The sequence below is a fragment of the Carlito syrichta genome, unplaced genomic scaffold, assembly GCF_000164805.1.
Source record: "Carlito syrichta isolate Samal-C Ts95f unplaced genomic scaffold, Tarsius_syrichta-2.0.1 Scaffold313175, whole genome shotgun sequence".
In the NCBI taxonomy this organism is placed as follows: domain Eukaryota; kingdom Metazoa; phylum Chordata; class Mammalia; order Primates; family Tarsiidae; genus Carlito; species Carlito syrichta.
The window spans coordinates 450,580-473,533 of NW_007257271.1; the positions used below are offsets into that span (position 1 = coordinate 450,580).

Here is a 22,954-nt window from a genome sequence, read left to right on the forward strand (position 1 = left end):
GTGGAGCATGCCTGTGGTCCCAGCTACTTGGAAGGCTGAGGCAGAGGGATCATGCAGTAGCTATGTGCATGCCTCTGCACTCCAGCCTGGGCAACAGAGTGAGACCTTGACTAAAAAAAAAAAAAATTCAACAATGTTTTGTATAAGTTTTTCAGATGGAAGTCTTTACTTCTTTTGGTCAATTTATTTCTAAGTATTCATTTTGATGCTGTAAATAGGATTATTTTTGTAAATTCATTTTTAATTATTCATTGCTAGTGTATGGAAATGCAATTTATTTTTGTATAAGTATATTGCATATTTGTATATTGTATTCTGCAGCCTTGTAGGATACTACTAGATTAGTTTTAATTGATATTTTGTGGATTTTTAGAATTTTCTATATACAAGATCATGTCATCTGCAAATAGAGTTTGCTTTACTTCTTTCTTTCCAATCTGGATATCTTTTATATATGTTTCTTACCTAATTGTTTTGACAACAACCTCCAATATAATGTAGTTTTAAAATGACTGTGTATTGCCATTTTTATGAAACAGTGATAGAGTATAAAATATTTTATGTTCCTCTATTGGAGTATGGTAGCTTCATGAAATTAGTATCATCATATCTGTAGGGCGATGATTGAGACTGTTCTAGTCCAGTATAAAGACATGCAATCTTTTTTTCACATTGATTGAAGAACTGTTTCACAAGTTTTTTTCTTTTTCTTTTTCTTTATAGGTTTTCTCAAACAATGATGAAGGCCTTATTAACAAAAAATTACCCAAAGAACTTCTCTTAAGGTAAGTGTAGATATATTTTAGATAAAAAGTTCAGATTTTATTCAGTCATGGAGTTCCAAGACTATCTTCTTTCTCGCTGTGAGTCCATAGCATAGAAAAACAGACAGAATTAGCCTAACTGACTTTTTGTTTTTGTTTTATAGAACGCTGTTCAGCTTGTTGTTAAATTTTACTTGGTCTAATCCAGAATGTACTAAGTATGTACATAGCATTGGTCTGGATTCTTTTTGTAATGTGGTAAGTATTGTAATAATCCTCAGTAGGTGCCATTGTTGGTTTCAGTAGATAATCACAATGACGTCAGTAATGTGAGGAGACCTTCTTGCTAAGGTTGTGAGTTTCTGAAGTCCTAGAGTTTCAGATGTTTTCTGACAAATGGGTTTTTAAATAAGTACAAAAAAATAAGTGCAGTTATAAAATGTTCTTAGTGAGCACTTAAAATGCTGTCAGCTCCAAATATTTATATGTTTTATATATTTATATGTTTTTATTCATTTTGTGAGAGTTTTAAGTGACAGTGAGTACTATAAAACAGGCTTTTTGTCTTTTATTTCTAGCATCGCCAAATATGCAGTAAATCTTATTTTGGTTGTCATTTACCAAGTAAAGCTATCAACCAATAATTGTTGACCCTGAGGCACTGCAGTTTTTATAAGTATTCTGCAGTCATCAAAGGAAATCTTATTTTAGTTTTGGCTGTTAGTTTTTATTTTAAAATTAAAAATTTTTAAGTTGAAATCTCTTGTCTAGGCTGGAATGCAGTGGCATGCTCATGACCACCATAACTGCTAGGGTCAGATGATCCTTCCACCTTAGCCTTCCAGGTATCTAGAACTACAGGTGCACACCACCATGCCCAGCTAATTTTTTTGATTTCTTGTACAGATGAGGTCTTGCCAGGTTGCCTAGGCTGGCCTCAAACCCCTGGGCTCAGGCAATCTTCTCACCTGCACCTTCCAAAGTGCTGAGATTACAGGTGTGAGCCATAGTGCCTGGCTAGTTGTTATTTTTCAATTCTTTAAACATTAAAAAACATTTTAGTTATTTAAAAAGAATTAATACATATATACATGATAATCTTTGAGTCACGTTTCCCTAACTCTGTTTCTCATATCACTGGTATACCACAAAACAAAAAACAAGTTTTGTGGTCAAACAAGTATGGGGAACACTAGGTTAACAAAACCAATTTCCTTACTGCAGGACTTTTCAGAGCCTTTGTAGGCTAATGTGCATGGTGATGCTCCAAGATGGATGTGGAGCATTTAAAACATGTGGTATTTAAAACATTGACCATGGAACCCTCTTAATATTCCAATTTTGGGGAAGTACTGACATGAAATAAGAGATTGACCAGATGACTCCTCCCTGACTATACTAAATCTTATTATAACATCTGGGGAATGTCTATGAGTTTTGTTTTAATGTTGAGAATAATTTTTAAATTCTTTTCTTGAGTTCACCACAGAATACTTTGTAAATGCCACAGATTACTCATCTTTGCTGTCATCAGGAGGTTAAACTTTTTTCCTTGAGTCAGTAATGGGGTGAGGGCCTATCTTGTTTGTGGCAGTGACCACACTTAAGGGGCTTTAGGAGGTGTTTCATTAGTCATCCAGCATTGTTTGACACTGTTGTCATGAGTTCCTTCTTCTCAGTTAATAAAAGAAGATTAACTGACAGCATTGTATGGAAAATATCAATTATTTTATTCCAGTAAAACAAATATTTGTTTAGATAGAAGAGAATATTCTTTGGCACTTTAGTAAGCATGTGGTGAATAAAAGGAATATATATTTGTCATATAAACCTACAAGGACCTTGATCAAGCATAGTAAGCTATTGGAAGCAATATGGCTGAGTCAGGGTAGACAGGTTGTCACTATAAAACTGCACGGACACCATCTACACAGACTGTAGTATAGGTAGTATCCCCTAGATTTGTGCAATGCTTCCCGTCTCGATCTGAACATTTCTTTAGAACAGGCATCGAGCTGTAATATGAATATGGTGTTCTTACTCTGGGAATCATAACCAGCTTTAGGCAGACCCATGTTGGTCATTAAACAGTAGGGTGTGATTGTTTCTACCCTTTTCATGCATACTGCTGCTATCTGTGACTCAAGGCTACTAACTTAATGTGTTTTTTTTTTCCCTTCTGGTAGGGTTGGCTTTCATATTCTACTCAGCCATGGAACAGTTTCTGTCTTTTGATACCAAAAAAATAAAAATAAAAGTAAGGAATTATATCACTTTCTGTGATAGTGTGATTTCTGAACTGTAGTCTTAAAAATTTCAGTTCTGTTAAAGATCTGTGATGGACTCAGCTGTTAAGAATCCTGGAGTTTGTCAACACTAGGTACAGCTATAGAATACTTAGATGTAGATATATATAGTTATAGAAGCATGCGGCAAGGCCCATGTGTGGATATGTTTTCAGAAAGAATTGCTGTTTGAGAGCAAATGTTGGTAACATGGCTCTTCATAGATTTACCTTGCCACTTCTATTCTTATTTTGGAGTCTGGATGAGAAATTTAAACTTTACAGGTCTTCTCTGACTTAAGAATCTCAAAATTAACTCTAGCCAATTGTGTGTTTTACTTTGAAAATGTTTTGCTGGCCTCTAAGTCATTTTACTCTTAGACTTTTCATTCTCAGTGGTAGCAGCTTGCCCCTTTCCTAGCTATCCTTTCTAGACAGCTTTGAAGAAGGGTTTGAACCAAGTTACATAAGTGGCAATCTTTATCACTGGCTAATTCCACAAGAGTGGGTGCAACAGAGCCCCCTGCCTCATGAAGTTTAATTCTTGATCATTTTCTGCTAAGGTAAACAATATCTTCATATTTTTAAGATCTGCCTTCAGCTAACCCTTTTGCTTCCTATTGTAGACTTACTTGTTGAGTTCCCACTCACCCTCAATCTTATTTCATCAATAGATGTGACTTGGTTTATTTGCATGCAGTCCAAGTCATTTTCTCTTCTGCTATTTTTGACAACTTCTGTTACCACCATCTTCAGTTTTGGACTTGCTTCTGATACAATCCTATGAAGTGAAGCCTCAGCTTCCCCTTTGGAACCAATAGCAAACATAATCTGGAATAATGTGCTTCTTTTCATCTCTCAAATATCACTTTGAATCCACAGCAAAATCTGTTTGCTTTTCATCTGGTCATTTATTGCTAGTTTAAAGAATATTCGTTATTATTAACTCACAGATTGCTCTACTACCTATTTTTAGTTTGTTACTGAGCAAGTTTTTACAGTTTTGCTTTCTTTTAACCCTAGCTTTAGCTCATAAGATACTCAAGTTCTCTCTCTCTACCCTTTGTTCTCACACAGCTTGACAAAGCAGTTTGTAATTTTATTTTTCTTGGGAGTCAGTTATATAATGTGCATGTCAATGGAAATATTTAATTTGTTGCAACATTTTTCTGTTAGTGAGTTGGATTGTCCTTGCATATATTTGTCCACATTTTCATTGTCTGTATAACTGTTGGAACCAGACTTTCTGGGTTGAAATTTCAACTCTTAACATTTGTTAGTTCTGTAACCTTATTTACTTATTTCTCTGGTCTTTAATTTTCCCATCTGTAAAACAGCAATAGTAGTAGTTCTTACTTTATGAGGTTGTGGCCAGTTCTTAGAATACCTAGTGCCTAATAAGTATTAAATCAATGTTAGTGCTTATTGTTCTTAATATCAAGTTTGCACGTCTGAGTACTTACTAAATGCTACTTGACAATGCAGTCAATTTTAATGCAAATGAACCTTAGCATATGCTGTTGATAAAAATATCTCAGTAAAGAACCTGGTTATTAAGTCTATGTAGGCCCAGTACTTCATTTCATAAAACTGGACTAATTTTAATCTCAGTAGAAATCGCATACTACCATCTTATATTAAACTGACAATTACTAGGGCTTAAGCAAACTGGTGGTGGTGTGACAACTGATAATTATATTATAAAAAAGACAGTCTTTTGGAAGGAACTATTCCCTACTTGAGAAAGATGTTTTATGTGAGTTTAATATTGCCTAAAATTCAGATGATAAATTTTAATATTAATTTGACCTTAAGTTTTAATTTCTGTTATGGTTGCTTTCAACCATGTTAATGATAAAGTGAAAAAACACGCGAACTACCTTACAGAGGATAGTGACTGACGCCTGCAGTAAATAATTTAAAACATTCTAAGAAGACAAAGCTCTTGTTAGTGACAAAAAGCAATGAAAGACACTTATTAGACATTTACAAAAATTAAATCACCATTATTTATATAATTTTCTTTTTTTTTTTTTTAACCTAAGTGAATATGTGATAAAATTAAATACAGTGTTTGTTGGCTTGATGCAAGAAGATTTGATGATGGAGCTGAGCCTAATAATTCTGGGCAATATGAAAAATCAAATACACAATTTCATGTAGTATGACAGTTTTAGTTGAATTTGCTAGGGAAAATTATAAAATGACTAGCACATACATTTTCAGATTTTCCTTTTCTAAAATATATAAGGCAATCCTGTGAGTGAAAATAATTATAGTTTTTGTTGGAATCATTAATGTACAGCTCAGTACCTATGTGTGTTTGTGAGACCTTGGTGAGCTCTGCAAGAAAGTGTTCGTTCCTGTTGTGGGTGTCATTGAGTGGGTGTTCTTGCCTGCTGGTTGGTTTCAGCACTCCGTGAACTTTTTCAAGGATTGGTGCCTCTATCTCCTGCTGTCTTTGCTGCTCGCTGCCTTATATGTATTCAGGGCATCCTAACAGGTAAGATGCTCTTTTGAGGGTACATACTGCAGTTTCAAGTTTAATCATCTATGCAGATGTTTCCTTTTGGCTAAAAGTCTCTTTTAAAAAATAGTTTGTTTGCTCTTATTGGTTTTTTTTTTACCTGGCATGAAGCAATGTGGGACTGAATGAATGTGTATGTTGAAATCAAATGCAGAAGTTTTCTCTTTCTTTTCATTACCTCTGGGTACTACTATACACTGTTTTAGAGTTGGCACCTAAATCCAAATCATGGCAGAAATAAATTATCTTTAGTCCAGGTTGGGGAAATGCTTGTATATAAAAACTCTGATAGTGCCTATGCATTTTTTATGTATGCTGAGATGGCATGAAACACCAGTAAAACTCCACTGACAAGAGGGATGATAGAAAGAAGATACATTCTGCCTTAGAGCCTTATCCCTGGAAAGTTATTTTAGATGTCTGTTAGTTTTGAAACTATGAATTCAGTAGTTACAGGAGAACGGATTAGTCAGCCGGGCTCGGTGGCTCAGCCTGTAATCCTGCGCCTTTGGGAGGCTGAGGTGAGTGGATTGCCTGAGCCTGCGGGTTCGAGACCCGCCTGGGCAACTTGGTGAGATCTCATCTCTACAATAAATCAAAAATTAGCCGGGCGTGGCAGTGCGCACCTGTAGTTCCAGCTACTTGAAGGCTGAGGCGGAAGGATCGCCAGAGTCCTCCAGCAGGTCGAGGCTGCGGTGGCCGGGAGCGGCCACTGCACTCCAGTCTAGGTGACAGAGTGAGACTCCAACTCAAAAAAAAAGAAAGGATTAGTCAATTTGACTCTATGAATAGTAAAGTATGTCAAAATTTATCATACCTAAGATAAATAGCACAGTGGTGGGTGAAGTAATTAGATACATATGGTAAGCACGAGCTGCATCCTTCAGTATACAAAGAAAAAACAAAATTATTAAGCATGAGGTGGATTAATTCTATTTCAAAAACAGTTTGAAGAGGCTGTGAACAAAGGAAGAAATACAAATGGCAATAAGTGTACAAAAGTTGCTCAACCAGGCCCATATTTAAATGCAAATAAAAATAACAGTATCACCCAAAAGTTTGATATTACCAGTTTTTGGCAAGGAGGTAGGAAATACTTCAGGTGGATATATAAATTGTTGTGGCCATTGTGTAGGGCCACTGGAAAAGGGGTTTAGTTTAGTGACATTCTTTCCAACACTTAGTGTTGTCAAGTATCTTAATTTGTGCCAAAGAAGTGCAAAAAGGTATCTCGTGCTTTTGTTTTGAATTTTCCTGAATTCTAGTAATATTGAGTATCCATTTATAAATTTATTAATATTGAGTATCCATTTATATATTTATCAGTCACATGTATTACCACTTCTGTGAAGTTCATGTTTTTGGTTTTTGCCTATTGGGTTATATATCTGTTTTTTATTGATTTGTAGGAGTTCTTTATACTGCCAGCATAGTATTTTTACTGATTCTAATATATCATTCTAATCTCTCCTGGTTTATAAGGTTTCTGCTGAGAAGTTTGCGATAGCCATACTGGAATTCCTTTGTATGTGATATGCTTCTTTTCTCTTACTGCTTTCAGGATCCTCTCTTTCTTTCATTTTTGACAGTTTCCTTATACTATGTCTTGATGTAGTCTTGTTTGGATTGAACTTGATTGAAGACTTCTGAGCTTCTTGTATCTGAATATTTACATCTTTTCCCAGGTTTGGGAAGTTTTCTGTCATTATTTATATAAGCTCTCTATCCCTTTTCCTTTTTCTGCTCCTTTTGGAACCCCCATAATGTACATATTGGTTCACTTGATGGTGTCCCATAATTCTCATAGGCTCCCTTCACTCTTTTTCATTATTTTTTGTCTTTTTGTTCCTCTGGTTAATTTCAAATGATCTGTTTTCATGTTCACTGATTCTTTATTTGGCTTGATTGGTTCTGCTGTTGAAACTCTCTGTGGAATTTTTCAGTTAAGTCACTGTGTCCTGTAGCTAAAGAATTTCTGTTTAGTTCTTTTTATTATTATTATTTCTGTCTCTTTGTTGAACTTATTTTGTTCATGTGTTGTTCTCCTGATTTTATTTAGTTGTCTATCTGTATTCTCTTGAGCTACTTTAAGACAACTACTTTAAATTGTTTGTCAAGCAGTCTGTAAATCTCCATTTTTAGGATTGGTTACTGGTGCTTTATTTTGTTTCTTTGGTGTCATGTTTCCTTGAGTTTTTTTTTTGGTGATCCTTGTGGCCATGCATTGGACTTTTTCCAGTGTTTGCAGAGTTTCTTAAGCAGGAAAACCCAATTACCAGTCCACTCATTCAGAGAGTTTGGAAAGTCTATCTGGCTCCCAGCCTCCATTTTTTAATGATTGTGATAAATCTACATTGTCAGAGCTTTTAGCTACCATATAATTATACTCTTTCCTTTTTAACTTGCATTTAACTTATTGAATACTCACTACCAGCCCATATTCAACTTCTGTGTAGTCACTTTGTTTTCTGATGCTTATTCTCCAGAAAATATCAGGAAGGGTTCATGGGAACAATATTTGTTGAGTATTTTACATTGATAACAGTTTGTGCCTTTCATACTTGAAAGTCAATTTTGCTATATATAAACTTGGTTCATATTGTCTTTTTTTTTTTTCTCTCTCATATTTTCTTTTTTGAGTCAGGATTTCTCTGTCATTCAGGATAGAGTACAGTGGCATGATCATGGCTTATGGCAGCCTCAACCTTCTAGGATCAGGCAATCCCTCCACTTCAGCCTCCTGAGTAGTTGGGGCTACAGGAGTGTTCCACCATGCCTGGCTAATTTTTTTTTTAATTTTTGTGGAGACAAAGTCTTGCTATGTTGTCCAGTCTGGTGTTGAACATTTGGGCTCAAGCAGTTCTCCTGTCTTGACTGCCCAAAGTGCTGGGATTATAGACATGAGCCACTGTGTCCGGTTGGTTTATATTTTCTTTTCCTGATTATTTTAAATATGTGATTCCATTTTCTTCTGGCATAAGGCTTTGCTGTTGAAAAGTCTGATGATAATCTAATCTTTATTCCTTTTTATCTCTAGTTCTTTTAATATTTTTAATATATCCTTATATACACTTAAAGTTTTTAACTTTTTATTTAAAAATATTTAATTGACAAAGATTGGACATATTCAAGGTGTACCACATAATGATTTGACACATTCTGTAATGATTACCATAATCAAATTAGCTCATCTATTAACACAACAACAGGGACCCAGAACTTGGTCATTTTAAAACAAAGTTTGTACCCTTTGCCCAACGTTTCCCTATTTACCCGCTCCTCAACCCCCTGGCAACCACTGTTCTACTCTCTGCTTCTCTGAGTTCAACTTTTTTTAGTTCCGTATATAAGTGAGCTCATATACCATTTGTCTTTCTGTGTCTGGCTTATTTACTTAGCATGACATCCTATGGGTTCATCTGTGTTGTCTCAGATGGCAGGGTTTCCTTCTTTTTATGACTAAATGATATTCCATTTTATATATGTACCATAGTTTCTTTACCCATAAGTTTAACAACAGGTATACGCCCTGTATACATAAGAGAGAATCGAGATAAATGAGTAAATCCCTAGAGTAAATCTTTGTATATGCTCATTTTGCATGGATGGCCAAAAGACATTTTTTTCCTTTTCTTTCTTTTTTTTTTTTTTAGATCCGGTAATTTTGCTAGAACATGCCTTGGTACTGGTACTTGTTCTGAGCTGATAGTCTGAGAATATGTGGTATTCTTTTCAAATACATAGTTTCAAATCATTATCTTATGAAAAATTTCTTGAATTATAATTTTTAGTATTTGTTCTGTTTACTTCCCTTCCTTCCTTTTTTTCAGGAACTCCTATTATCTCTAATTTAGATATTCTTTGCCTCTGTTGTTTGTAACTTCCTCTTAAATCATTTTTATTTCTCTTTTATTTTTATTTTATTTTATTTATTTTGCTTTTTTTATATCTTTTCATCTTTTATTTGCCTGAAGGCATTATTCTTCATCTTTTTTGGGGGGTGCCTTTACACTCTTACAAATTAATGGGCCGAGTGCAGTAGCTCACACCTGTAATCCTAGCACTTTAGGAGGCCAAGATGGGAGGATTGCTTGAGCCCAGGAGTTCAGGACCAACCAGGGCCACATAGTGAAACCTCATCTATAACAGAAAATAAAATTTATTAGCTGAGCTTGGTGGTATGTGCCTGTAGTCCAAGCTATTCAGGGGGCTGAGTCTGAAGGATTGCCTGAGCTCAGGAGTTTGAGGCTGCAGTGAACCATGATCATGCCACTGCTCTGCAACCTGGGTGACAGAGAAAGATTTCAGGTTGGGGGGGGAAAAGATGACAACTTATCATCCAGGCATAGTAATGCATGCCTACAGTTCATCTACTCAGGAGGCTGAGGTGGAGGATTGCCAGAGCCCAGGGAGTTTGAGGCTACAGTGAGCTATGATTGCACCACTGCACTCAAACCTGGGTGACAGAGTGAGACCCATGTTTCTTTAAAAAAAAAAAAAAAAAAAAGAGAGAGACTGAGCGCTGTGGCTCATGCCTATAATCCCAGCACTTTGGGAGGCCGAGGTGAGAGGATTGCCTGAGCCCACGGGTTCAAGACCAGCCTGAGCAACCTGGCAAGACGTCATCTCTACAATTAAAAAAAAAAAAAATTTAACCGGATGTGGTGGTGCATGCCTGCAGTTTCAGCGACTTGAAAGGCTGAGGCGGAAGTGTTGCCTGAGCCCAACAGGTTGAGGCTGTGGTGGCTGTGAGCATGCCACTACACTCCAGCCTGTGTGAAAGAGAGAGACTCCCAACTCAAAAATTAAAAAAAAAAATTTACTGAGGACTCCAAAGAATTTTATTTTAAATGTGGCTAATTTTTAGAAGTATCTTATTAGAAATTAAAACAAAAAATCTAATAATGTTTATTAATTCATCTAAAAATAATAATAAGTCCGTTAGATGTTAATATAAGTAAGATTCTTATTTAAGGTAACATATTTTCCAAAAGCAAAATAGCAGACTGGTGGTGTTTTATACTTTTATGATTCTCTTTAATATCTGGCTTTCAGTGTCTAGCTTAATTGAAGACAACTGCCTTGTTGTATCTGCTTTTGAATTCAATCTGTTGCAGTGTGTTTTGGTTTAAGCAGATGAAGAAAATCCAGCATCACAAAGATATGTAGTTGGGAAAGGGAAATACTAAACGCTACTATTTTAGTAGTCTTTTCAGATAATTGTGGTTATTTTAATTGCTATGTCATCCAGATTCAACAAGTGGTAGGTCTGTTTCTTAAAGATTAGTTATAGTGTGAAATCTAAAACGACAGCAATTAACTTTTAGTATTCTGTTACACTAAACTCTTTGTCTTGCTACTTTGGATTGTTTTCTCATTCAAAGTGAATTTTGAAATGTCATGTATTGGCCATTTGGAAAATATGGTTCACTGAATTATGTAAATTGTTGACATATTTTATAATACTAAAATATCACATTCATCAATATCACCATTGATCTCATCAGAAAAGTCTTTAAGAATTGAGAAGCTAACAATTCACAGAAGCCAATGCAGGTTTTCCAAAATTCTGATTTTCTCTTGAGAACTTGAATTTTATCATTGGCATAATTTTTTTTAATGACTTGCTCAATTCACTCATTTTTTTAAAGAAAAGAAAAACTAAGCACCCTAGTCAGAGTTGCCATAATTTGTTATTGTTCTTTTACATGAAAATGTGTGTAATGAAGAAAATGACTAGCTTGCAACTCAGACAATTACTTTTCCCTGATACAGACATTTGAAGTTCATGAGTACCTTTTATTTTGTCACACAGAAATTAAAAAGATGTGTGCTCAAAAGTCAAGATTCAATAAATTAATAATTTGTTTCTGCTTAAACTGAAACCAGTTCCTTCCTTCTTCTTCTTTTTTTTTTTGTAAATAATGCTGAGGGCATGGTAGTGAAGACTAAAATACTCCAAGTATGGTGTAGTGCCACTTTCTTGATCTGGGCTAAGGCAAGTTTTACTCACCATTTCTTTTGCACCATCAGTGCAAATGTTGACACAGTGGAAAAGGCAAATAGCATACATATTCTCATAGTATTACTATGAGAATCATTTTGACTTTCTGGACTCCTTGAAAGGGTCTAGCATAGTGGTCACCAACCCCTGGGCCGCAAACTGGGACTGGTTCATGGCCTGTTAGGAACAGGCCTGCATAGCAGGAGGTGAGCGGCAGGCAAGCAGAGCTCAGTCACTTGTCAGATCAGTGGCGGCATTAGATTTTCATAGGAGTGCAAACCCTATTGTGAACTGTGCATGCAAGGGATCTAGGTTTCACACTCCTTATGAGAATCTAATGCGTGATGATCCTCATGCTCCTGTCCGTGGAAAAATTGTCTACCGTGAAACTGGTCCCTGATGTCAGAAAGATTGGGGACTGCTGGTTTGGGAGATCCCTCATGGTCTCTGAAACACACTTCGAGGACTACTCTTTTAAGGCTTTGTCTGTTTTGTTTATTCACTTTTGTGTTTTTCTATGTTTAGTCTATTTTGAAAATTTTTCTTTATGTATAATTCTATTCTTTCTTGAATTCTGTCACCTCAACCTAAGTTTTCTTCTAATTCTGACTTATGTTGTTGTGCTTTCATGTCTTATGTCATTTTCTTAAATTTAATTTGTTTTGAAATAGTAAGCTACAGTTTTAATCTGTTTGTGGGCATATCTTTCTGGTGTGTCTTAATGGTCTGTAGGTATATCATTCTGTTCTTTTTTTTTATTTTTAAAACTTTGCATGGGATTTGTGAAATTTTCTTAATGGAGGTGTAGGTGAGGGAAGGTTCTTCTAATTTCACAAAGTTCTCTCTTCATTGTTATTTAAGTGTTGAAAAACATAGCAGGTTGTTCTCATTTCCTGACTTTCTTCCTGTCCTCCACAATTTCATCTGAAGTGGATATTAGGGGAATATGCCTTTCCAAAATGCTCCAACCATTGAAACTTTTTGAGCACAGACATGACCGTAAAAGGAAATGCTCACTGGAGCATTCTACACTTAAGATTTTTGGATTAGGGATGCTCAACCTGTATCATAGCCATTTCTTACCTGTGGAGTTTTGGGGACCTGAGGATTTGTTTATAGCCACAGCATTCTTTGGGTCAGGTTTATGTATTCTTTGACAGGATTTAAGTATTTAGTAGTCTAACCACTACACCCAAAGTTTTTTCGTAGACACTGATGGCAGCCATCTTTTATTTTATTTAGTCTTGTTTCCTTAGCCCCCACACTTCTTAGTCCACATGCCTCTGTTTCTCAGTGGTATCCATCTTGAGATATCTGAAGGAATAAACATGGAATGAAAGGGAGCAGATGTCATCTGATCTTTGCTATAGATGTTATTTTGTTTAACAGAGATCTGCAGCTCAGAGTACTTTTTAGTCTTATTTTCTACTATATAGTGTTTAGAAATAGTTGGCTTTTCTTAACTACCTGAGGCCCTAAGTTTCTCTGTCTTCCCCCCGCTTGCAAACCAGCTTATTCTTTTGAGAACTGTCTTTCTTATAATGCCTTGTTAAATATAGCAAGGGGAGACCATTATTCACTAACATTTTGGCACTTTCCAACCTCTTCTCTAGATCCACATTCTTTGCCCTCCACACAGTTATATGCAGCTGTATCTCATAACATGCTTTCGTCTTACCAGCTTCTCGGATCCATGCTTCCTGTTCTGTCAGCCACTAGGAAGACATAGTAGGCAAATGTCACATATTTTAGATTTTTGTTCCAGTAGCACCCTACTTCAAGGTATCCGTTTCTGTGTTAGTATAGTTAGGGTAGGCTAATGTGGCATATATGTCTAATATGCATCTAATGTCTTAAACACAACAGAAATTTACTTATTGGTCAAGTAATGCATTGGGTATGTGAAAAGGTAAGCAGGGCAACCCTCCTCTCTATAGTTATTGAAGACCTGGTTGAAAGAAACTCTTCTGTCTTCAGCCAAGGCATCTCTCCATAGAGCTCACCTTCCGTGGCTAATTCTCAATTATATGTACTTGCAAAGGAGGCTAGGAAATATACAATAGATGTGTACCCATGAAGGAGAAGGGAATGTGCATTTGGTGAGCAACTAGCGGTTTCTAGCACAAATCTCATTATTCACATAGAATGAATCCATCCAAGCAAGATGGGAGTTTTCTAGATTTTTCCCTTAGATGTTTTACAGTTCCTTAGTCCCAGGATCTATCAGATAAAACTACAATTTGAATCACCCCTGTTGTATCTTGTCCACATCTTAAACTAGGTACAAGAATGGTTCAGCAGGCAACCCCCTTGAGTCCGCTCCCATGCAGGAGCTTTTCTGTCCTCTCAATAAATCCTGCTTTCTAAAAAAAAAAAAAAGGTTCAGCACAAACTTCAGCAAATATGGGAGCCCTCTTGAGGGAGTGTCATGGTGAGTTTACCTAACTTAAAAATGACCTTTTTTATGAGGTCTTATTGAAAGATTTTAGACATAGGAAAGGGTAACACAGAAGCTAGAAAGGCAAACAGACAGAATCAGTTTGTGACAACAGAACTTTCCAAATTGAACACAGTTTACTTTCAGAATTTAGCTGTTGACAACCTTGGACATCAAAGGAAGAGTAGAGAGGTGAAATTGAAAGTTCAAACATGGGCCCTTATTGTATATCCCACCCATTCTGCATCCTCCTCCTATATTGGGGTCTGTGTTGGCCCAAATCCAGCTGAGTAGGCTAGTATTTTTGTGGAAATAAAGACTATGGAATTAAACTAAGGCATTACCATGTGTTAACATTCTGCATGCAAGAAGGAGAGAGTAATATCACACAAGTGCACTGGACGTTTTTTGATTCCTCAACTTCTTAGTACCTTAAATTTATAAATGTTCCTTGATATACTTTTTGCAGAACCAGCTTAATTATCTGAACAAAACTCAGTTGGAGAAACTGTATTGTCTGGGTCTTTTGTGGCATTGTGAAACAAGAAACTGAGCAGAAGCTCTTGTGATATAGGGGAGATAGTAAGCAGGAAGCCCTTTTTCTCACAAAGGAACAAAGGGTTTGTGGGCATTTGTGGTAAGGAAAGGGTGAGCGAAGTCTTTATCTAATTACACTGAAGTTACTCAGTAAACAGGGTGAAATGTTAGAATACCTTGCTATAAAACTAAGAATAGCACAAGGATGCACTGTCACTGATTCTATTCAATGTTGTACTGAAAGTTCAAGATGAGAAAAGGAAATAGAATCTGTAAAAATTGAAAAGGAATAATCAAAATTGTAATTATTCACAGATCATTTGATTGTCAATCCATTAGAAACAATAAACAAACTGTTGGAAATAATATAGCAACATGGCTGTCTGCAGAATCAACATAAAAAGCTTGATTGGATTTCTACATACTGGCAATAGAAAATGTAATTTTAGAAAGATATATTTTGCAATAACAGTATATAGGGATATATAACATAAAAAGAATGAAGAAATTCACTATGCACTGATATAGTAATATTAAGATAAAGAAAAATACAGAAGATTGTAACTAATATCTTTTAGAGAAAAGAAAAAAATAAAATATATGTGTATATATTTCTACAAAACAATAAAACTCTTAAGGCCACCTAAGAAATAACAATGGATATAGGATGGTGGGAAAGGAAGGACTGGAAGGACAGTATCCTGAAGATTTTTCTTTCATACCTTTTTATTATTTTAATTACTCTAGGAATTATTTGAATGCATTGCCTACTGAAAAATTAAATTAAAACATAAATTGGCCAGGCTTGGTGGCTCAGCCTGTAATCCCGGCACTTTGGGAGGCCGAGGCAAGTGGATTGCCTGAGCCCATGGGTTCGAGACCAGCCTGGCAACTTGGTGAGGTCTTGTCTTTAAAATAAATCAAAAAATTAGCTGGGCATGGTAGTGTGCGCCTGTAGTTCCTGCTACTTGGAAGGCTGAGGCAAAAGGATCACTGGAGCCCAGCAGGTCGAGGTTGCAGTGACCGTGAGCGTGCCCCTGCACTCCATCCAGCCTGGGTGACAAAGTGAGACGCTGACTCAAAAAAAAAAAAAAAAAAATTCATCAAGTGGATGTATGATGGATACACGAAGCAGCTATATATGAATTTTTAACTTTAAAAGCTAATTGGGAAAATTATTCACAATTTGAATAATGAAAATTATTCATTTTTTCACTTAACTACTTTCTAAGCACCAACTGTGTTTGTTTGTTTATTGTCACCCTGGCTGGAGAGCAGTGGCACACTCATGGCCACACCAATCTCAACCTGCTAGGCTCCAGCGATCCTTCCACCTCAGCCTTCCAGGTAGCCAGAACTACAGGCCCACGCTACCATGCCTGGCTAGTTTATTTTTATTTTTATTGTACAGACGAAATCTCCCTGAATTGCCCGGGCTGGTCTCGAACCCGCGGGCTCAGGCAATCTACTTGCCTCGGCCTCCCCAAAGTGCTGGGATTATAGGCTGAGCCGCTGAGTCTGGCCACCAACTATGTTTTAGAATATCAGTTTATTGTGTTGTTACACATTTATTTTGATGAACAATATCGCAACCATGAAAACTATATAATTGCTTTGGGAAATAGTATATATTTGTTGGAATTTATGTGGTTGATTATTATTTCTTACATTTAAGAGAACACTTTTTAGCATCTATACAATAGTTGATGTGTGTTAACGCATGACTTAATTCCAAAAGAAGACATTATCACATATAGCTTTTATTATTCAAAAAATTAATATATCAAAGCACTTGTCTGTTTATTCAGTTCATATTTGTTGAGTGTTTAAGAAGGAAATTAAGGTCATTTAGGAAACATTATTTTATTTGTATGAATTTATTTGTTTTATTTACCCAATTGCAAGCATTCAAAATGCAAGATACCTAAGAACTAAATCTAGAAGATGTGGAAGTACTGAATGGGGAAAGTGACTTAGTGTTCTTAACAGATATTATGAGTACATTGCAGTAAGTGGAGAGAAATATATTTATATGTAGAAAGTCCCAATATTATAAATATACCCATTCTCCCTAGATCTATGAATTCAATGCAGTTCTAATCCAAATGCCTTCCAAAATTTTGTGGGCAATTTTAAAAAACTGATTTTAGATTTACATAATCAAGTAATAGACAAAATATTTTGAAGAAAAACAAGTGCGGGGACTGCTTTATGAGCTATCAAGATTTATAAAGTTATCTCAGTAAAACAGTATAGTATTTACATATGGATAGACAACTTTGCCACTGATGTGGAATAAGAAACCACAAACAGACTCATGCATAGATGCAGAATATAACATGGGGAAATGAGGGACAGTTCAAGAAGAGACCCCCCAAAAAACGGAATTACTTTTTTTTTGGAGGTGGGCCCCTTGTAGTACAGACTTCCCCTGCTGGGCAAGTGTTCTAGGAACCCATTAGCATCAGTGTACCAGCTAGCATTGTTGTGAGAGGCTGCGTTCAGCTTCAGTGAATTGTTTTTTTGGCGATTCATTTAATGCATCTGCCCATTTCATGATGGGTGAGTTACGAGTGCACCTGCCCACACGACACTGAGTGTTTAGCAGTTTTTGACCCAAATGGCATGATCTCTGTGACCCACCCTTCCTATTCACCCAGTTTCTCCCTGAGTAACTTTTGTTTCCCCATATGGAAAAAATCCTCAAAGGGGAATGTTTTGCCAATGTGGAAGAACTGGAACAAAAACGTTAAAAACACTAAAAGGCATCAAAATTGTTGAGTTCAGAAACTGTTTTGAGGAGTGGTAAAAGTGTCTTGATAGGTGTATTGCATCAAATGGGGAGTACTTTGAAGGTGACTGAGGTTTAAATATGTAAGAATAAATACACAATTTTTTATTAACAAATTCTGGGGTTTTTTGGGTCTCTGTATATATGGCTTTGGAATAATTGATTATTTATACCGAAGAAAGAAATTGGAATCCTACCTCACACGTGTAAAAACAAATCACAGTTGAATTGCAGACTTACATGTGAAAGGAAAATCTTTAAAACACTTAGAAACTGTGTAGGAGGCTATGATCTTGGAGTAGGAAAGGATTTCTAAAACAAGATGCAAATATTGTTCACCTTAAAATAAAAGATTGATGAATTTTACTACTTTAAAATTAAGAACTTTATTTACCAAAAAAACACCATGAAGAAAATGGAAATAAAAGCCAGAAACTAAAAGACATTTGTAGCACATAAACTTACATATTTTTTAGTATCCAGATTTTACAAAAGAAATTTCTACAAATCAGTAAGAAAAAGACAAAGAGTCTAATTGGATAATGGGCAAAGGCATTAACTGGTATTTCTAAGGAGAGGAAGCACAAATGATAGGAAAAATATGAAAAGATTTTTCCACATTATTAGTAATCAGAGAATTTCCAGGTAAAGATTACAAATGACCATTTACCCCCATTAGATTGGCAGAAACTAAGAAAACTGGCAATGCCCACAGTTGGAGAGGATGAAGATCAGTGGGTGTTGCTTAACAGTTAGGTGTTGCTTAACAATGAGGATGTATTGTGAGAAATGCATCATTAGGTGACTTCATTGTGGTGTAAACATCATAGAATATACTTACAGAGACCTATATGGTATAGCCTACCACACACGTAGGCTATTTGGTATATAGCCTATTGCTTTTAGGCTACAAACCTGTACAGCATGTTACTTTACTGAGTACTGTAGGTAGTTGTTGCAGAATAGTATTGCATATCTAAACAGAAAAGGTGCAATAAAAATATAATAATATAATTTCTTGGACAGCCATCATTTATGCAGTCCATCGTTGACTGAAATGTCATCATGCAATGCATGACTGTACATTGTTGGTAGAAATAGTACCACACTTTGGAAAACAGTTTGTCATTGTCCTATAAAATTGAACATTGGCATATTCTGTGACCTGAATTGGCCCTTTTGAGTGTATTTTAATGCAGGTCCTGTAAATGTACACCTGGTAACCAGGTTACATGTATGAAAATGTTTATAGCAATACTATTCATAATAGTAAAAATGCTAGAAACAATCAAATGTTCATTGACTGAAGTACGAAATATTGTAAGGCAGTCGAAATGTACTACCATTTCACACAGTGGCATGGATAAAGCTTAGTGTTATAATGCTGACCAAAAAAAGCTGGTTGCAGAAGATTTCTACAGCATGTACCATTTTTATAAGGTTAAAAGTCAAGCAAAATTACATGATATAATAGGAATGTATATATTGTGATAAAACTATGAAGTAAGGAAACAAAAAACAAAACAAGACATGAGCATATTTATTGGTCAAGAAGTAAATAAAGGGAACAAGAGAGAGACAGAGTAGATGTAGTGATACTAGTAATACCCTAGTTCTTAAGTTTGAATAGTGATTCCTACTATTATTAAGAACGATAATGTGTCATCTGTTCTTTTGTATGTATTCAAATGTATCTAATAACACTATTTGTGAAAAGTTTGAAAGGTATGAAGAGAAGTCTGCTATGTTTTGTTCTTTCCTTGACTTGTCTTCTGATTCCTGTTTTTTGGTTCTTGTGACTGTCGTGTTGCTGCATCCTCTCTTGGCTAGGGCAGGTGTCCCTAATCTTTATACATGTTTTCCACTTCTCACTCAGAACATATTCTCATTTGCTGTGTTCTAGCCTCTTGAGTTGCTACATTACTAAATTCACTTTTGTGAAATCATTGTTTTTTCCTTTGACTGTACGCTTCTTGTTAAAATGTCTTCTAAAATTATTTTTGTCAAAAGCGAATTTGATATTTATGATGTATTTTATTTTAGTTACTATTTAGTGTTCAGTATTCATGATGGAACTTTTATTCATGAGTTAGTAAAAGAATAAATGAAACCCAGTCATAAAATTTTCTATTCTTTACCAGAAAATGTAATGATTACAAATTTTAATAGCATGCTAGTTGTCTTAGCTTTAACTTCCCCTTGAAAATATGGAGAGACAGCCAGGCTCGGTGGCTCAGCCTTTAATCGCAGCGCTTTGGGAGGCTGAGGTGAGTGGATTGCCTGAGCTCGCAGGTTCGAGACCCGCCCGGGCAACTTGGTGAGACCTCATCTCTACAATAAATCAAAAATTAGTCGGGTGTGGTAGCACGCGCCTGTAGTTCCATCTACTTGGAAGGCTGAGGCGGAAGGATCGCCAGAGCCCAGCAGGTCGAGGCTGCAGTGGCTGGGAGCTGCCACTGCACTCCAGTCTGAGTGACAGAATAAGACTCCAACTCAAAAAAAAAAAAGAAAGAAAAGAAAATATGGAGAGTCAAAACCAAAGAGAGATTGTGCATACATGTTAGGCTAGTTCTGCTCTTCTATCATTTTCTTTCTTTTTCTTTATTAGGTTTCTTTTAAGTTTTAGATTTAATATCTTCTTTATTAGATTTCTTTATAGTTTTAGCAAGTGAAACAAAGGAAAAGATAAATCTTTCTCCAGTCCCTTAGCCTTCACACTCTGAGATAACAAGTGTAAATAATGCCTTCACTCATAAGCGGACTCTGAACATTTACCATACTATAAGAAACGGATTGACAGTAGCAGATATTGCTGGGGTAGAGTTGGGGGGGAACACGACATCAATAAGGGTACCTGATCTCAAACCAGGCAAAGTGGGGACCAATAGGAGGCCCAAACTATACCTGTACAATGACCACTTGTATACCTAATCCTGAATTGTATGCCACATCTTTAAAATTAAAATAAACACATAAATAGATAATGCCTAAAGTTTTCATAGTTGCACTATTTGAAGATGCCCTTAAAATACCTCATAGAATTCAAAGTTTTTTCTTTTCAATAGTATCTCTAAAACAATACTCTGAAATCTCAAATTCAACATTTTCTTAAATAATACATGAATGTTTTATATTAATAATAGGTAATTGTTTTCTATTCACTAATGTACCTTGGTGTATGAACACAGGCTTAGTGGTCTTTTGAAAAATTTTATCTTCCATATGGACACTTCAAAGGCTCTAGTAATTTTCACAAAAAGAACTGGGCCTATAGTACCTATACTAGCATCCCATTATCAGAATTCAGGTCTTACACATACGTATATTTTCTAAAATATAATACACCAGCTTGCATTCCCAGCAGCAATATGTGGAGATTTCTATTTTCTCACATCCTTGCCAACACTTGATAGTACGATCTGTTGAGAAATAAAAATAAAATTCTAAGCCCCCAACTAACTGAACAGAATTTCCTGGCCATCTTTAAAGTACCATCTTTAGAGGTATTACCCTAAGTGCAGTAACTAGTTCTTTGAAGAATCTGGGATAGTGGTGTCCAACTTTTTGGCTTCCTTGGGTCACATCGAGTAAAGAGAAATGGTCTTGGATCGCACATAAACTCTATTATATAATTAGTGCATATACATAATAAGACTTCTTTTATTTTTTATATTTTTTTATTATAAAGTTCAGAAAAGTGAGAACAATATAAAACTAGTGGGAAATTTGACCTTGTTTTTGTAAAACTAATTTATCAGTGTCTGGTTCAATGGAAGTGGTCGCAATTCTTAGTGAGTTCTCAAGGTGCTTGACAGAAATGTTTGTTCAAATTTTGTTCTTCGTGTGCTTCATACTTGAAAACAGCTACTTACAAATGTATATGCTGCCAAAAATTGATGTTGTGAATAAGATGTGATTGTGAAGCGGGGATATTTTTCTCTAGGAAGATAAGTTTTACAATAAAGTCCAATAAGGAGACATGGTCAAATTTTCAGTTGAATGACTGATTACAAACTGTATGCATTCCATTTGAAAATTTTCAGGTAAAATATTGATGTCAACTGAAAATGGTGTAGCAAATATAACAACATAATGACAGAAAATCTTGCTAGGAATCCTGAAATCTGTTTTCATATTCCCATGTTAAGACAGAAAACAACGCTGCATATTTTTGGCAGTTTACAGGACTGTGTTTGGCCAGTATAACAAAATGTGTTAAATTATTTTCCATAGTTTGAGCTCACCATAATTTGTTTTATTTCAAGTATAGTATCACTTTGGAACTATAAAAATGGAACTGTGCATGGGGTCACAAAGAAAATAAGTGCTAAAAAACACATGATGTTAAAAGATTTTTGTGGGACAGCATTACTAGCTGTTTTGGGCCACATGCCTGGGTTGGAGATACTTGATCTAGGGCCTAATGTAACATTTTGTTATCCTGGCTGATCAAAGGACATGGAGGAAGTGTGTAAATTCAAAAGTGTGTAAATTCATATTCTAAGGGTTTCTGCCACCCTTAATAACCCTTGGCAAGTCTAATCAACAAATGACATTCATGTGACAATTTAAGGGTCCCTACACTTTTCTAAAGTTCTATTAAGGTTCTACCTCCAGCTTGAGAGAAACTGTGCCGATATTTCTGGTAAGTCATAGCGTGCACCATAAGTCTAACATTTACTAATGATTATTATTTTGGAAAAAATGTTTTTCTTGTGCACTGTAGCAAGTTCATAATCATTCCTTGATATTCGGAACAATCTTTTATAAGTTAGAGCAGTTATAATCATCTTGATCTTATTTTATTTTTTTGAGTTGGAGTTTCACTCTGTCGCCCAGACTGGACTGCAGTGGCCGCTCCCAGCCACCGCAGCCTCAACCCACTGGGTTCCGGCGATCCTTCCACCTTAGCCTTCCGAGTAGCCGGAATTACAGGTGCGCGCTACCACACCCGGCTGATTTTTTATTTATTGTAGAGATGAGGACTCGCCAAGTTGCCCAGGTGGGTCTCGAACCCGTGGGCTCAGGCAATCCACTCACTTCAGCCTCCCAAAGGCACAGGATTACAGGCTGAGCCACCGAGCCTGGCCATCTTGATTTTATAGACAAAAAAAAAAAAAAAATCCGTGGCTCAAAGACTGAATGACTTAATCAAGATTCCACAGTTGATACAAATATGAGATTTTGAGTTTAAAGGGTCTGTATGGGTCTGAGACAAATCTTACGTTCTACCTCTTTATGTTATTGCTCTTTAATTTAAAGAATTTTTTGAAAAATATTTAAGACAAGTAGGACCTCATTAAACTGACAAGCTTCTGCAAAGCCAAAGAAACCATCAAGAGAGCAGGGAGACAGCCCACAGACTGGGAAAAAGTATTTGCCAACTCCATTTCTGACAAAAGTCTAACATCTTGGATCTACAAGGAACTCAAGCATGCTGAAAAAAAAACAACAAACAACCCCATTACAAAGTGGGCAAAAGATATGAACAGACACTTCTCAAAAGAAGACATACGAGCGGCCAACAGACACATGAAGAAATGTTCAACCTCACTAATCATCAAGGAGATGCAAATTAAAACTACACTGAGATACCACCTAACTCCAGTC

The 22,954-nt window shown here is 35.9% G+C and overlaps 1 protein-coding gene across 1 annotated transcript in view; it reads left to right on the forward strand.

The window, feature by feature from the left end:
- Nucleotides 1–723: 723 nt before the first annotated feature.
- FBXL2 (F-box and leucine rich repeat protein 2) overlaps nt 724–22,954 on the forward strand; it is a 60,972-nt gene continuing 38,741 nt past the window's right edge. The window contains exons 1-2 of the mRNA XM_021718623.1: nt 724–785; nt 929–1,022. Of these exons, the coding sequence (XP_021574298.1) occupies nt 985–1,022 (38 nt within the window). The 5' untranslated portion in view covers nt 724–785; nt 929–984. The remainder of the gene's footprint in view (nt 786–928; nt 1,023–22,954) is intronic.